The sequence below is a fragment of the Drosophila guanche genome, unplaced genomic scaffold, assembly GCF_900245975.1.
Source record: "Drosophila guanche unplaced genomic scaffold, DGUA_6, whole genome shotgun sequence".
NCBI lineage: Eukaryota > Metazoa > Arthropoda > Insecta > Diptera > Drosophilidae > Drosophila > Drosophila guanche.
In genome coordinates, this window is record NW_022995746.1 from 361,432 (window position 1) to 377,096 (window position 15,665).

General features: G+C 37.3%; 1 protein-coding gene across 17 annotated transcripts in view; it reads right to left on the minus strand.

The window, feature by feature from the left end:
* Positions 1–15,665, minus strand: part of LOC117582007 (restin homolog) — a 30,160-nt gene that overhangs the window by 8,916 nt on the left and 5,579 nt on the right. For 4 of the 17 annotated variants that reach the window (XM_034269508.1, XM_034269515.1, XM_034269519.1 and 1 more), the window contains 6 exons: positions 8,713–8,775; positions 1,997–2,152; positions 1,720–1,932; positions 1,494–1,659; positions 1,250–1,427; positions 962–1,027 (listed from right to left, as the gene is read on the minus strand). In XM_034269508.1, the coding sequence (XP_034125399.1) occupies positions 962–1,027; positions 1,250–1,427; positions 1,494–1,659; positions 1,720–1,932; positions 1,997–2,152; positions 8,713–8,775 (842 nt within the window). Of the gene's footprint in view, positions 1–961; positions 1,028–1,249; positions 1,428–1,493; positions 1,660–1,719; positions 1,933–1,996; positions 2,153–3,663; positions 3,706–4,233; positions 4,360–8,712; positions 8,776–15,665 lie in introns of all 17 variants that reach the window. The other 13 variants (XM_034269509.1, XM_034269520.1, XM_034269518.1 and 10 more) reach the window with 9 other exon arrangements.

Below are 15,665 nucleotides of genomic sequence, written 5' to 3' on the forward strand. Positions count from 1 at the left end.
TGCTTTACCTTTTACCGTTGACATTGTAACACACACAAATACATACATGCAAAAATAACAGCAAACTATAAAACAATTCAACAGGCAAAAAGCGTGCAGGAAGAATATTTGAATATTTTTGTTGTGTTTTTATTATATACATAATATATTATATGCAATAAAATATGTGAAAAAGATCGTACACATAAATAGCATAGAAAAACATATACGACATATTTATAGGCTTGTAAAAAATTTATTATTAATTTACATATTTTTTGTGTGGTGTCTGTTTGTTTGTGTGTGTGTGTTTGTGAGTGTGTATTAGTATTTTATGTTAGTTGTACGCTTACTTGCTAAGGATTAAAGCCCAAATACATATAAATACACAGAATTGGAGAGTATGGAAGTGCTTAACCCGCTAACGTTTGTTTGGGAATATTTAAAAATGTAAAAGACAGTAAATTCATTAAAAATTTAAAGGTTGACTAAGCTGAAAAGATACTTTAAACTCTTAAATAAAAAGAAAGGTCGATCTTGTTTATTAATGGTCAGAAAAAATTATAAAAAGGAAATATTTTTGTTAGAGTTATGAAAATTCTGTTGCTAACCCAATACAAATTTTTACAGCACACAATTTTGTAAAAAAGTATTTTCTTGCAGCTTTGTTTTTTTTAAATTTATATTTCCCACGAAACAAAAATGTTTTGAAAATCTACAAATATTATTTTTCCTATAATAAATCCCATTTAAAATACCAAAACTACACTCTCAACAGAATACAATTTCCATAACCAAAATAATGATACCCTGCCTGACGTTAACGGGATAGCAAGTCAGCTAACAGCGAGCAGATAATTGTAAACTGCTAAATGCAAACCATTAAAAAGGGGTGCGGGGAAAAGGGAAAAACTAACAGCGTATACCAGGCATACTTTTTGTTGTAGTAGTTTGTTCGTAGATTTGTTGTTGATTAGCATACCTGCATGGAAAATTGGCTTTTCGGCGTCGTGACAATGGGTCTGACGGGCGTGCTCGACTTGCGCTGCTACGAACGGAACGAAACGGAATGCAGCGGAACATGTGGGATTTGCGATTAGAATTGGAACGCGATTAGTACCAGAGCATCAATAAGAACAAAAGGATTAAATTAAGATAAATAAGTTAAACAAACTGTAAACGGTAATTGTGTTTTTGTAAAGTGTGTTCTTTAGCTTATTGAAGAGGGTGGGTTGGGGTGTGTGTGGGGGGTCGTGGTGCCGCCTTATACCTGAGCATTCATGCGCATGCGCGACGTATTCGTGGTGGCAATGCTGTTCATGGTGCCTATTGAAGTGAGTGATTCCCGTGAGCCGGCACGCGACAAGCGCGTCTTCTTCGATGACGGCGACAACGAAACCTTGGCAATGGGCACAAACACACCATACTTGGGCTTGCACTCAAAGTATCTGTGGGGGTAACACACAAACTGGAGGGTTAATATATGAAAGGGTTTCTTTTTTGTCAGGTTATACCTTATACCATCTACAGCGCCATCATTCTTGCCGCTGGCCTCATCCAACTCGACGCCGCACCAATTGCCGGGGGCAAACGATGTTTCTCCGAGGTATCTTAGGATGCCCGGACGGCTGCCAAAGCCCGAAGAGACAATCACACGATCGCCTACAGCCATACCGTTTTCTGAAAGAAAATCCAATAAAATTAGTTCGTTTCGGGATACGTTTTTCCTCCGTCACTTACTGCCTATGCCTGGACTGCGCATCATGGAGCTGCGAATGCTAGCTGTTGGCGAGACTGTACGCGAACGTTCTGGTGAGTTTTTGGCCAAAGGCGATGTGGGCGTGTGTGCACCGGACATGGGATACACCGTAAGACGCGTCAGACGCGAAAAGATTCCACGTTTGGGCTCACACTGGAAGTACCGCTTGCCCGACACACAGCCATCGTTTTTGCCTGTAAGAAATGGGAAAAACTTTAAGGAACTACAGAGCGGTTAATGCTTTATGTTTATGCTTACCATTTGGCTCATCCAGCACTATTCCCGCCCAATCGCCTGGCGCAAAGTGTGTCTCGCCTATGTAAGCTATTTGTCCGGATCGTAGTCCACCAACCCATACCTTCTGGCCAATGATAAACTGTTCTGTGTTGGCTGTCAGCACGGCACTGTTGTGATCTGTACGTGGAGGAGAGCAGACGTTCATGATTAAGTATTTTCAGTCATCAATCAAAATAAAAACTAGTTAAAATTGGCTGCTATCTGCTCTATAGAGTATGTTCCACATTGGCATGATGTCATATGCAATTTGCATATAATCTCGTGCTCAATGGAAAACCATTCACAGACACAGTTCGACACAGCGATCGATCCCCCGCATAAACGATTTCTGGCTGTGTGTAAACTTGACATTTTCCAACTGCTCAATATTCAGTTTTGAAGGCAACTGTTGTTGGGGGAACAACTCTCAACTTTAATTTATTTTGAATGCCCATTTAGCTGCTGTGCTTCTACGGTGGGGGAAAACCCATTAACTGGAAAATTACATTACAGGCAGAAAATCAGAAATCTAATAAAAGTACAAATAAAATTGCATGCTATGAAGTCAGCAAACAGCAACAAGTCTGACTGGTTTGCCATTGCATCCCCACATCTCCCATTCACTTCCACTTCCCACCCACAATGTACCCACAATTAGTTCTGGCAAATTGTTTTTAATGTTTGCTGCGCTTTAAATTGCTGGTTGAGTTTTTTAAGTTTGCAGACGGAATTATATTTTTTTATGTGTTTTGAAATAAAATTTTGATTTAAATTCAAACTTCTATATTTCCGAGTCTAGTAAAAAGACATTTAAAAAGTCGAAATAAATTATAATTTATAATAAAATAATTTGCTCTGCCTTCATTTTATTGTTTATTTTTACATCAACGACTCCTTTCCTTTCTATACACATTTTTTGAAAATAAAACCTCCCATGATTGCTGCATACCCTAAAATGTTGCCTATTATTCATGGTCTGTCTTAATTTTGGTTGCTAACCTTTCCCAACATCAAAATTTAAAAGTGTTTGACTTTTGTTTATAAAATACATTCACTAAAATTTACATAAACCACGAAAGTTACATGTTTTTAGCAATATTTTTATAGGCCCCACCAGTCAGTTCTTCTTTGTTGGCATACATTTATTTTGGATTAAATTTCCTCCAATTTATATTCCATTAAAGCGTAAAAATGTTGACCCACATTTGATTAATGTTTGTTATTTCATTTTTGCACAACTTTCATTTAGCTGCCTCTACTGTTTATAGATTTTTTATTGTCGAAACCCAGCGACGACCTTGACATCCAAAAAATTGTAATAATGTCATGCAATCTTTTGGCTCATTAGACAGCTCATTAAGCTTTGTTAATTTGACAATATTTTGCTGAACATAAATCTCCCCCACACTCTTCTCCCTCCTCTAATTACATTCAAAAGTAACCATTGGGCCATAAATTTCTGCACTTTTAACATTTGGCAGCCAAATGACCATTTGAGGTGCGAGCAACTGGCCTAGATACATACTCCGAGCCACCTGCGCAAATAGTTTTAGCCAAAACATGTGGCGCATAGCTACAAGATGCAAGATACAACTGCAAATAAGTATATGGCTGTCAGCCTGTCAGGCCACCCACAACCGAATGCTTACCTGAGCTGCGACGTCGCCCAGTGGCCTCTAGATAGTAATCATCTTTTTTGGTTTACAGAGAACAGCAACCGAAATGGCAACAAAAACGCCAATAAAAAACAGCAACAGAAACAAGAACAAAACACACATGAAACAAAAACAAAAACAACAAAAAAATGCACTTAAGCTGCAAGCTTCGGATTAAGACCGAAGGGAGTATACCCTGGTAGTATTCAAAATTATTAGAGGATTTAAAGTCTTTTTGTTAAACCTTTTTTTCTAAGAGGGGAAATCATTTTTCTCTTGAACAAATAAATTAAAAAAAGTTTTTACATATTAAAGTAATGTTTAAAAATAGACAAATCAACACCTACAGTCGGCACTTTAATTTTGTGTTTTCTACTTTATTTTAAGAAATAGTTTGTATGGCTAAAAACAGACAGACTGGACACACTTGTGGCATCAGAAACTGCGGTTAAAGCATTCCCTAAAAAGAAACAGCTTCAAAATACCGACTTCCAGAGTACAAAAAAAAAAACAAAAACAACATGCAATCAGCGTAGCTGGGGCGGGTTCCATTATAGAACTTACAAGATGTGCGACTTCCAGTCTCGGATTTGTGAGAGCGGCGCGAGGGCGCGGGCGAGTAGCGTTCCCAGTCGGATGTGGGTGAGAGCGAGGAGCGCGTAAAGCGCTTGACAGTCTCTTGATAGAGATCTATATAGAGGCAGCAATATATCGTATATATAGTATGAACTATGTCAGCAATTTACATACATAATGCATTTTAGCTTTGATTTTTTTTGTGGGTGTTAAAACTGCAACCGGGCGAGTAAGAGCAAGCAGTGCGGTTAGCCTTTCCAACTGCTTTCTGACTGCCTTTTCCGCTTTGGCTTTATATGTTTTTATGGTTTACTACATATGTATTATGTGCTTGGTTATATGTTTCATGGTATATATATATATATTGGTTAAAAAATAACTCAGTTGTTGTGAAAGTTTTTGGCAGTTTTTGGTAGTTCTTTTAATGTTTTGTTTGTGTTTTTGTTTCTTGTTTAATAAGCTCTTTGGACCGCAGGCAATGCAGGTTTGTGGTAAAGGTTAGACGGTAATCTGTGTTGTTGTTAGACCCCAGAAATGTGTATTATAGATCTTTGAGATTGACAGAGAAAAAAGGGAGAGGTATGAAATGAAGAAAAGTAGAGCAAAAATGGAGTCCCAATCTTGCAGGAAATACTAAATGGAATTAGAGAAATGGTCTTATAAAGGCACAAAATTTCGAATATTTAGTGCCAAAAACAACAAATTTAAGAATAGTATTCAAACTAAGTTATTCAAAATGATTACACATTTTTAGGCAGAAAGGAAATGAGTTCCAATCAAGAGACTTTGCATTTGTTAAGAACTTGTCTCGCGGCTTTGTTTGTTTGCTTTGTTGCTGCCTTTTTTAATGCTCCCAATAAATACATCATGATGTATCTAAAATTATTTCTCTGCCACAACACCATTCTTAAAGGCACTTGAAAGCCGCTTAGCTTAGGGCACATACAATTTTTGATGTATTTCTTCTCATCATTCGAAACACAAAGAGTTCTTTCACTTCCCATTACTTCAGACTTTCAAAAATCAATTTTTCGCTATCAAAGCAGAGAAAGAAAAATCGCATAAATCAATTAAATTGTCGACAGTTTGGTAACGTTTTTCCGCACAGACGGAAGAAAGAAATAAAGAAAGACTTTTTCACAAAAAGATACACAAACAATGAAAATACAAAGCTACAGCTGCAGCAAGGAAAAGAAAAGATATCAAATCTTTTCAATTGCACGATTTTGGTTTCCGTTTACCAGATATGTATTTTGTTTTCTTTTGTATTTTCTGTGTCGTGTCTACGTCATGTAGTTAATTGTGTTTTTTGTCAGTTGAAATTGCTTTTATTATGGTTAGCAATTTTTCGTAGCTGTGAGTTATGGCAGGCAGCATGCTCCATGAGTATCTTGCAGATACTTATATTTCGTTGAGGCTTCTGCTTTTTTGGCCATGAGGCGAGGCAAGAGACTAGAGCTAAGAGGAGGCCCGGCCCAGCCAACGTCAAGGTTCATTTGTGTATCTTTAAGGGGTTACAGCTACAGCTACTTTATCTGTGTCTTTCTCTCTTCTCTGTATCTCTTTCTCACTGTCTCTCTTTCTATCTCTTTCGTGTGTCTGATCAGGCAAGGCAATTTGTTATTATTTGCCATTATATATCATGACTCGAGCAGCTTTGAAAACCTATTTTTTCTGTATTTTTTCTCTATTTTTTTAATTATCACAATTGGGCGTTGCAAACTTTTGTAGCTGTATCTGTAGCCATGTATCTTTGTGTGTGTTTGGGGTTGTTTCCGGTTTTATTTGGCTACCAAAACTTTCACTAGTTGTGGGGGGAGGGAAACCTTTTTCTCCATGTTTGTGTTTCTTTTACTCTCGCTTATGTAATGCACAGCCTTCTAACAGTTTTCTAATAAATCAGCCAGCATTTTACCTTCACTAATTGAACCCCCAAGCCCCTGCCCTATCCCCTACTCCACTCATTGATCATTTCTAACATTTAACTGTGAAAAGTCGCCAATCGGCTTCTAAAAATAAACTAAAAACGCAGCTAAAACTACACCTAAATGACTAGCGATTTCCTTGCAGTTGACATTCAGTGTCGCAGCTAATGAACTCATGTATCTGACAGATACACAGATACACAAATGATTCATCAAAGCGAACCGCCAACTGGACGCAGACTCGACCAGACCAAGTGGAGTGTGGCGCCGATCGCTGCTGCAACTTGCTTCAATGGCAGCGGCTACGACCCACTTTGTTCACGATTTCGGGCCCAAAAACAAAAACAAGTGACAAAAACAAAGCGAAATATTTCGTCACATTGTCCATTTATGGGAGGATATCTATCGCGGAGCGATCGAGCGATCGCCTGCCGTGGGGCGATAAATCAGCCAGCCCAGTGTCTGGCCAGTGTCAATACTTTATTATCTTTTTGAGATGATTAAACAACATTTAATTAAACTAAACTGCAGGTTGAGAAATTGCTATTGCTGTTCCACAGTGTGGGCTGCACTTTTGAGTCTCTTTTTAGTGTGGGTTTTCGACCAGTGTCCGCCCGCCTTCACAGACTCTGCCTGGATGTGGCTTCGGGCATGACTTACATGACTTTTCGGTATGTTAAATGCAAATCTTTTCACCTCTCTGCCTCTCTCTACCTCTACTCTTTGTGTATTTGTATCTGCTAAATGCCGACAGTCAATTATTATTAGCTGCTGCTGCTGCTGGCTGATGATCGGCTGAAGCCTGAACCAGTTACAGTGGGATTAGACGACATGAGAGGAAGGGTTTTTGGTTATAAATAAGTGTGGTTTATAAATACAAAAACGTTTTATTAATATGTATCCAGCAGCTTACTGTCTGCACCTGTTGAGTCTTCTGGTTTTATTATTACTTATTCACATAAAATAAATCTGTGTTTTCTTCTACATAATTTGCAACATTCATTGACTGTTTCTGAGTGCTCCCTAGGGTAACTCTTGGATATCCGATAGAAATTCTTGTATAAATAACACAAATAACACTCCAAGAGCACTTAATGTTCATCTAGAAGATTTCTAAACCACTTAATGACAACAATCTGCTTAGAATCTGTCAAATAGTCGCCATCAAATCTATCAATCAAACCTAGTCATAGCGTGACAAAAGTCTAAGCATGCCCTGTAATTCCTATAATAATGTTTTTTTATTATTTATTGAATACTTTATTTATGAGTAGATCAAAGTTCCTATTGAACAAACCCCACTGTAAGTTCTACTACCAAATGCAATGTTTTTTCCTGTATTTTTATCTCAATTGTTCATCTTTCTGTGCGCACAATAATGGCATCAATAATAGATTATTATAAATATTTATTTTTTCAGGCGATTTCAAACTTAAAAGTTTTTGTAGAGAAGCTGCTTTTGTTGCTGAATATTCTACTACTATTATCAGAATTATAATTTCCCCAAATAGAGAACTGGTTTTTCCAACGCCCCCAGAACTGAAGATGCTTACGTGACTCTCAATGATCGGCTAAAGGCGTGTCCCATATATAAATTATAGCTATATATTATATATATCTTGCCTGTTTATTTTTGCTCAAGTAAATAACCAAAAAATATTAGTGTGGAGAATCTCAACCGGTTGAGCCTGTGTCTCCGCTTTGAGTTTTCGCATTACAATTAAAATTTGTTTAAGTTTTAGAACGTGTTTGGCATGAAAATGGTTGACGATTGATCGGTTTTCATTTTTGTAGAAGGGCAGGCAAAAAACAGTTGAATGAGCATTCCATAAGCACGCTTGGAAGTGGTTCCCCTAACACTCTGTAAAAATCCCTAATGAAGTTCCGTAAGTTGCACTAAAGGCAAAAAGCCATTCAAATTATGACTTACCGATCGTGAGCAATTTGATAGGCCTCGAATGGGTTACAGATACGATCGTGGGATCAGTGTGGCATTTCGAGGAAAGAGCTGGCATACACAAGTAGTTTGTTCACTCAATGAAATGTCTCCCTGTTATATATATTGAATTGCTCATGGCAGATCACTGAACTGGCGTTGGGTAGGGTTTTTGGGGAGTGTAGCTCCTGTCACAATATCAGGGTTAACAAAAATCACATTGAGGTATGTGTACTTCAAAATACGTGAACAAATTCGTACATAAGCAAACTCATAAATTTCATTCATTTTCATTTTGAAAAATTCGCTACAAGTTTGCCAGATCATACACCTCATCTGTAGAATCCTGCAAATTTCCGTTTTATATATAATGTTCCCACATAATTTATTTCTTATTTAACCCATATTTAAATGCGATTAATGTCTGCGTCTCCCACAAGCAAGATTTTAACACAGAATGTGTTAATTTCGGGCATTTAATTTAAGATTAATTTAAAATTAATAAGAAATTAGTAAATGTCATGAGCGTAGAGATTAAATGGAACGCATTCGCAGTAAAAAAAGGCCAACAAAGGTGTCAGAGTGGTACTTAACGTGTATATTTACCTGTGTAAGCCGAATTAATCGAACTCAAATTGTCATCGCTTTCACGACTCATGCTGTTTGTGTCTGCAAATAAAATCAAATAAAGAAAACGCCAAAAGAAAAAAAGAAAGGAAAAGAAAATGGCGCACAACAAAAAAACGCAAAATGAGCATTAAAATATAACCAGAAAAACATATAGGAAAAATATACTATGTAATTAAAACATAATTACAGCCAGGGGCCAGGCCAGGCAGCAGGCCAAGCTGCCAATTCAAAGCGCAGATTCAGGCCATGGTAACGGGGCATGGCACGGCTCTCTGCTAGCTCTTTCTCGCTTTCAAAGAGAGGGCAAACCAGAGGCCAAAGTGGATAAAAAAAAAAAACAATTAGCAATAGTTCGCTCGGGCAGATCTCAACCTTAAGGGTGGCATTAGAGATTAGATAACTGGAACTGGCAGTGTGTGTGTGTCTTCGGTATTTATTCCCAGTGAACAGTTTGCTCTGAGATTACTTAAAAATAGATTATTTCGAAGTTGTAGCGTGTCTGGTAATGTCTGCGACATGAGCGGAAATTGTAACAAGATAATCTTAAACAAAGTCTAATAAAACTGCAGAAGCTCGGAATGTTTTTTCATGTATTTTTCAAGTTTAAATTGGGATAAAGTGGCTGAAAATCGGGGGAAAGCATTTTTATGTTTTTTCGGAATGTCTTGGATTGGGTAGTAGTTTTAGTCAAGATTCAGTAATCGTTGGTTCTTTACTTATATCGATACATTTCTCACATCTAACGAATTCTATAAATTCTTATAATCCCATTACACAATTAAGCAATTAGTAAATATCGTAAACTGCAAATGACACAAAAAAATTGTTCTTCTTTATTTTCTGCACAGCAAATGATACTGATTTTTAGATTGCGAACTTTTCTCTCTATCTATCACTCTCTCTGTGAGGAATTTCATCAGCTTGGCCAAGTGCCAGTCACGTATAAGAGCCAACTCTTTCCTGCTTTCCTTGGAAGAATGTTAAATATTCGAACCAAAATTGTCTAAGATTCTTTCTTTTCATTTTTTAGAAGTTTGAAGACTCCCATTGATAAATGAACCCCGCTGCTAACGATGCAGCTCATGCCCTCAAGTAACACAAAAAATAGGTTAAAAACGGAAGACCAATGCCTCAAAGTCCCCGTTAATGATGACATTAATGTACGTTTTTAATGATTTACGCTCCCTCCCTCCCTACAGTTATAAATTGAGACACGCCCACTCTAAATGTCTGCGATCCAACGATCCATCGCACGATTCCGAAACCCAAAATGGCACTTCAATTGCGTGAGTCTGTGTGGGTTTTGCGAATGATTTATGGCCACTGACCAAATACAAAAGCACAAACAAAATTACTCTGACTCTCTATCCAGAGGCATTTTAGCCAAAAATCATTTTCAAGACGCTTTTTAACCATAATTTGATCAAAATAAACAAAACAAATCAACGGATAATTAAGTTGCCTTTTTCCACCGCAATGCGGCTTATCGCTAGATCGGAACACGCGTCTCCATCTGTCTGTCTGTCTGTCCGAATAATACAATAATTATTCATAAATAAACACAAATAAATTATGAATATATTCAAGTATTACGTTTATTTGTTTTATTTTATTTTCTATCTCTCGTTTGGCTGTTTATTGGTGGGAAGATCAACAAAAGACACACAAATTATCCTCAACCCAAGCTAAAGCTTTTAGATTCTAAAAGTCAAATGTTAATTTTGTCGATTTTTTTTTTGCCATGACGTGCAAAAAAAAGTCTTCATGGGTTTTCTTTTTATGGGTCACTCGTGAGTGGTGCCTGGTTTCGTTCTGGAACTGTTCTTAAATGTATGCAGAATATTGATGTATCGCTTTGCATGAGACTTCGTCGAAGATGCTAATCACTTTTATGCCGAGTGTCTTTGCCCAGTTAACCAATAAAATATATGCAGTAATTTGGTTTTGTGGTTGGTTCTTGTTTGGTTTCGTGTTCTAGAGATGTTTGGGGGTTTATAGTGGAGTTGGAAGCACTGGGAAGGATCCTAAAAGGGTCTATCCAAAATAAGGATGGTCTCTTTTTATTCCGATTTTTCAATGTCTGTTCTTTAACCATAAATAAATAACCTTTTCAATGCATATTGAAATATTCGCCATGCGTCAGTTGGAAATTATAATCTGTAAATCGTTGCCACAATTGGGTAACTGCAGCTTATTGGCTTATTCCAAGGATTACAAATTTATAAGATAAGATAAGAGAACATTTTTACAGAAGAATTAAGTGCTTTAAAATCTTTGTTATTTAGCTTCATTTAGTGTATATCAGATGATGGAGAAACAAGTACTTAAAGGGGCTCTCTAGCGTGAAATACCACCTTAAATTCAACAACAGATCTTTCTTCTACGACAGATCTCACAAATCACTTTTCCCCCCAAATATTAGTGCTCGGTTCGAGTATTCGTTGTATTTTTGCGCAAGCTTTTAGCTAAACACTCGAGGGGCCCCCATCGAAACAAGACACTCGAGAGTTTCGCCCGGAGAATTGTGTAAGTGACGTGTTAATTTATTTGACTTTTGCTCTTGCTTAGCTTTTGTGCTACTCTGTTCCTGCCTCTCTTTCTGTGTTCTTGGTGCGAGGCATTATTGCTGCATGCAAAATAATTAAAAGCACTCGAGTGTAAGCGAAACAATCAACAAAAACCAACAAAAAAGTGCGAATAAAAAGTGATTAAAATGCTGGTTTAATTGTTTTTGCTGGAGACCTGAAGCATCTGAACTTTGTTTAGCTTTTGAATGGAAATTATAGGCAGGGGCAGGGCAGGGGAGTAGCGTGTTTATGGGTGAATTTATAATCATAGAGAGTGTAGCTGAAGCAAAAATTAGTGAGAGGTTCGCCGCTGTCTGGGGTTTAGCAAAAATTAATGTTTAAAGCAGTCTTGAAGCTGGCTGCTTGGGGATTTTTTGTGGCCGTTTTCAATCATAAACCAAAAATATGTTTTCAAAGTTTACTCCAAGTTCTACTGATAATTATTTCAAGTATATTTTGCAGATACTTCTGTTTACTTTCAGCAGACACAACTCGAAGAACTCTAGTCCCCCCAGTGTGGTCTCTTTCCGACGCAAATTTCCTAATGAACTCCTCCATTAAGCTTATGACAAAGACCAGCAGGCTGGGCCAATAATTCATTAGAAGCATGAAAATATGTAGAGAAGAAAAAGACAACAAAACACAACAAACAACTGGCCAAAACAGTCAAGGCAATAATGGGTTTGTTTATACGCGAAAACTGAGCGCGCAGAAGAAGACAACAAATCATCTTGCAGCAGAGCAAAACTGAAATATCATTTCATAACAAAGCCAAAGGAAAGAGCAAAAGAAAGGGCAGCTCCGGGGTACACCCGTGTCTTGAACTTTTCCTCCCGGTTGCTTGATTACTTCTTTACCTTTAAGTTAAAAATAACTGTAATTAAATTAGCTCTGTAAAAAGAGGAAAAGTAAACAGAGGCAAAAAGTAAAAGGCAAAACCGAACAAAACTAATAATAAATAAAAATCATTTTCGAAGCGCGTGAAATGCAATAAAGGCCATAAATGAGTGGCTCAAACTGACATCGACAATTGCATGGCAAATGAGAGGTACACTGAAGCGAATACGTGATGAAAAGAGCAGCGCAACATTACTCATACGACACCCACGAGTGCGGACCGACGATCACTAATGATTGTAGAACAAACACAAAGCTGAGATCATTCGAAAACATAAACAGAAACAGAGACAAAAACATAGAAATCAAATAAAAAGAACCAACAAGAGGGGGAGGCGATCTGTAAACAAACCAACTAAATTGACTCGGAATGACGCCACACTCCTCTACGAGCAGAGTAAAACCCAAAGCAAAAATATAGGCGAATCTATATTCTACTGTATCTATTGTATATAGTCCACACAGAAGTCGGTGTAAAATTATTGTTCATGGGATGAGCAGCAGCTTTCTGTCAAGGCCTGTCTCTCGATGTCTCCAAAAGTGGATACTATGGCACGCCCCCACCAGTTTGCACAGGTGGATTGTGTAATCTTCATGCTATATACCATATAAATATGTCCCCATGTAATTCTAAGTATGTACGTAAATGTGTAAAATTTATCATTTGTGTGTCTCCATATTTTCAGTTACAGTTGTGTAAGAAGCAGTCGCTTTATATACTGTTGGCTCGAATGTTAGTTTTCTTATGCAAAGGTTTCAGTTATTTAATAATTTTAGTGATATTTTTCAATAGAACTCAATTTTCTGCGTTGTTTACAAATTTTTTAACATTTTAAACAATTTCATTAATTTTTATTGGTATTTTTTCCATCTGAGTAAATTCTGAAAAATGGTTTCCTGGTTTTGGCTTTTTTCAAAGAGTAAAGTTAGGCAAAAATATGCCTTAGATCCCATATTTTAAGAGAGAGGTACGCACTTTCAATCTCTCGAAAGACTGCCACTGGCATCTGCTCAAGCTTCTGTCCTTAAGGTCTTACAAAAAGTTTATTTCTAGAAAATTTCAGCATGGCTGCTTGTATGCAGCGCAGAAGACTTCCAAGCCGTGTAAGCAGCGAGCTTACTTCCACGCTGTGAATGCTTAAATACTGTAAAGTGCTAATCGTTTTTTTGCTCCCACCCTGTCTCCTCTTTCTACCATTCTTTCTAGATTCTTCCATAACAAAGTTCCGCCTCTCATTCCCACATTCCATACACAATAATACATAAACAAATATATACAATGAGGGAATCTCTGAATCTCTTTGCTATAGTTCCCTTTTACTTACAATAAATTCCATGCTCTCTATTATAGCACAAGACACCCTCGTAATCAGCATCCACTCTAATGTTTGTGTAGATCTTTAGCGATTTTAAATGCCCCGAGATAAGATTTGCCACATTTTGTGCTGGCAATTCCAAAACAATAACAAGAACAAAAGCAACAGGTGCACGTCCACCTCTCCAGAGCTTCAGGCAGCACCAAAACACAGCCCTATTTTTTTTTGCACGTCGATCTACTTCTCTCTCTACACGATTTCTGGCCTTATCAGACTCTGGCCTGTGCCGCTGCCGCTGTTGTTGTGCCGGCTCTGATAGAAAGAAATAACAACAAGAACACATAAATATTCAGCGCTGATAAAATACCAAGTAACAATAACAATGTCAAAGGCAAAGCCAAATCAAAAAAGCAAAAACAAAACGAAATGTAGGTACAAATGGACAGAAAAGTGAACACTTGGCCAGGCCGAATCCGCAATAAAAATGCTTAGACAATTGACAGACAAAATGTGCGTGTTATGCCACAACAAACGAACGGAACGTGGCCAAAAGAAAAGAAAGCCAATCCGCAGAAAACGGAAAGAAAGTTAACCGCACAAAAAGCTAATATAAAATTTGAAATTTGCATAGAGTGTTGGAGCCGGCAGCTGAAACTTTTGTTTGATATGGCAATAAGACGTCAAAACCCAGGAAAACAACAAAACAAAGAAACAGTAAAAATGAAGCTATTTGGATGTGTGCACTAAATATCAAAAGTAGTTAAACAGCAAAGCAGTCTCGGAATGGGGATAAGTTTTGGGGTAAAGAGATTATAATTGCTGCAAGAATAAATGGTCAAATAGATAAAAAAAAACATTGGTTGACATTTTTGTTTTGTTTTTTTTAGATTTATGGTGGAAGAGAAGAAATGTAAGAGAAGCTGCATCTTTGGATAAAAACAAGTAACATCTGTCTGCCCAGAAACAACTGAAATCGAAACAAGAAATTGTACAGCTAGATCAGAGAAAAAAATGTATTGAAATTAATAAAGCAAAATTTAAGCGAAAATATTTGATTCGTGAGTAGCTCATCAAAATGCTAAATTTAGCAGATAAGTTTTGCTTACACCAGTAAGATCTGGTTAATACCCCTTTTATAGCCCACAATCCCTGTATAAAAGAGTAAAAAAACCCTACAGAAATTGCAGAAAACAATTACTAAAGCAGCAGACAGGCCAAGCCATATGCAAATATTATTGCCGCCGTGAAAGTCGTCCAAAAAATGTATTTATAGCTCGAAATCAACATTTATCGCTGCATATTTATGTTGTATCTGTCTGTGCTTCTCTCTGTTAACCTCTCCATCTCTGCAGCTGCAACTTGTGTTCAACAATAACAACATTTTTATATCTAATTAGCGGTTAACCACAAATTTTCAATACAATCCGCAAGCGGCCAATGGATTCGTTTCGGCAATAAACTTTTGTTGTAGTTTTGAGTTTTGTTGTTGCACGGATTCGTAGATATTAATTATATATAGATATAGAATGCCTTAAGGTTATACGCAAACTCAATGGCGAGGCGACAGAGAGAGAGAGAGAGAGAGGTTGGGGGACACGCGTATGGTGTCCCATTTACGAGTACATGTCGTTTGACTTTTTAAAGTGACTGTAAACAGGAAAAGGCAGGCGGCCAAGAGGCGGAAAATCCCAAATTGGTTTCGTCGAATTTGCAACGTTAGCGGTGGGAGTGGGGCTAGGTCGCCGTTGGATGAGAGCCATAAAGGCCAAAGGGCAAAAGGGAACCACCTAACAAACCAGTTCTATAGATCTCAACTTTTAGATACAATTGATTATTGAACAAGTCATTTTGGAAACGTGCAATAATTTCCAGGGACAATTAAACATTCGAATACATTTTGTTTATTTTTTAAGGAAACATTTTCTTTCCAAAAATTAGTCATATCTTTAATACTCCATTAGTCTCAACAAATTTTATTTGTCAACCCTCTGCATAGCCTGCAAAAAAGTTATCTCAGACCCGTAGGGGCCAAACCCCAAAAACAATAAAATAAACAAAAATAAATGATAGGAAACTTAAGACCTTGCCAATTAGAGCACAGATAGTTGAAAAAATAAACACACGGAGCAACTAAAATCAATATCTTATC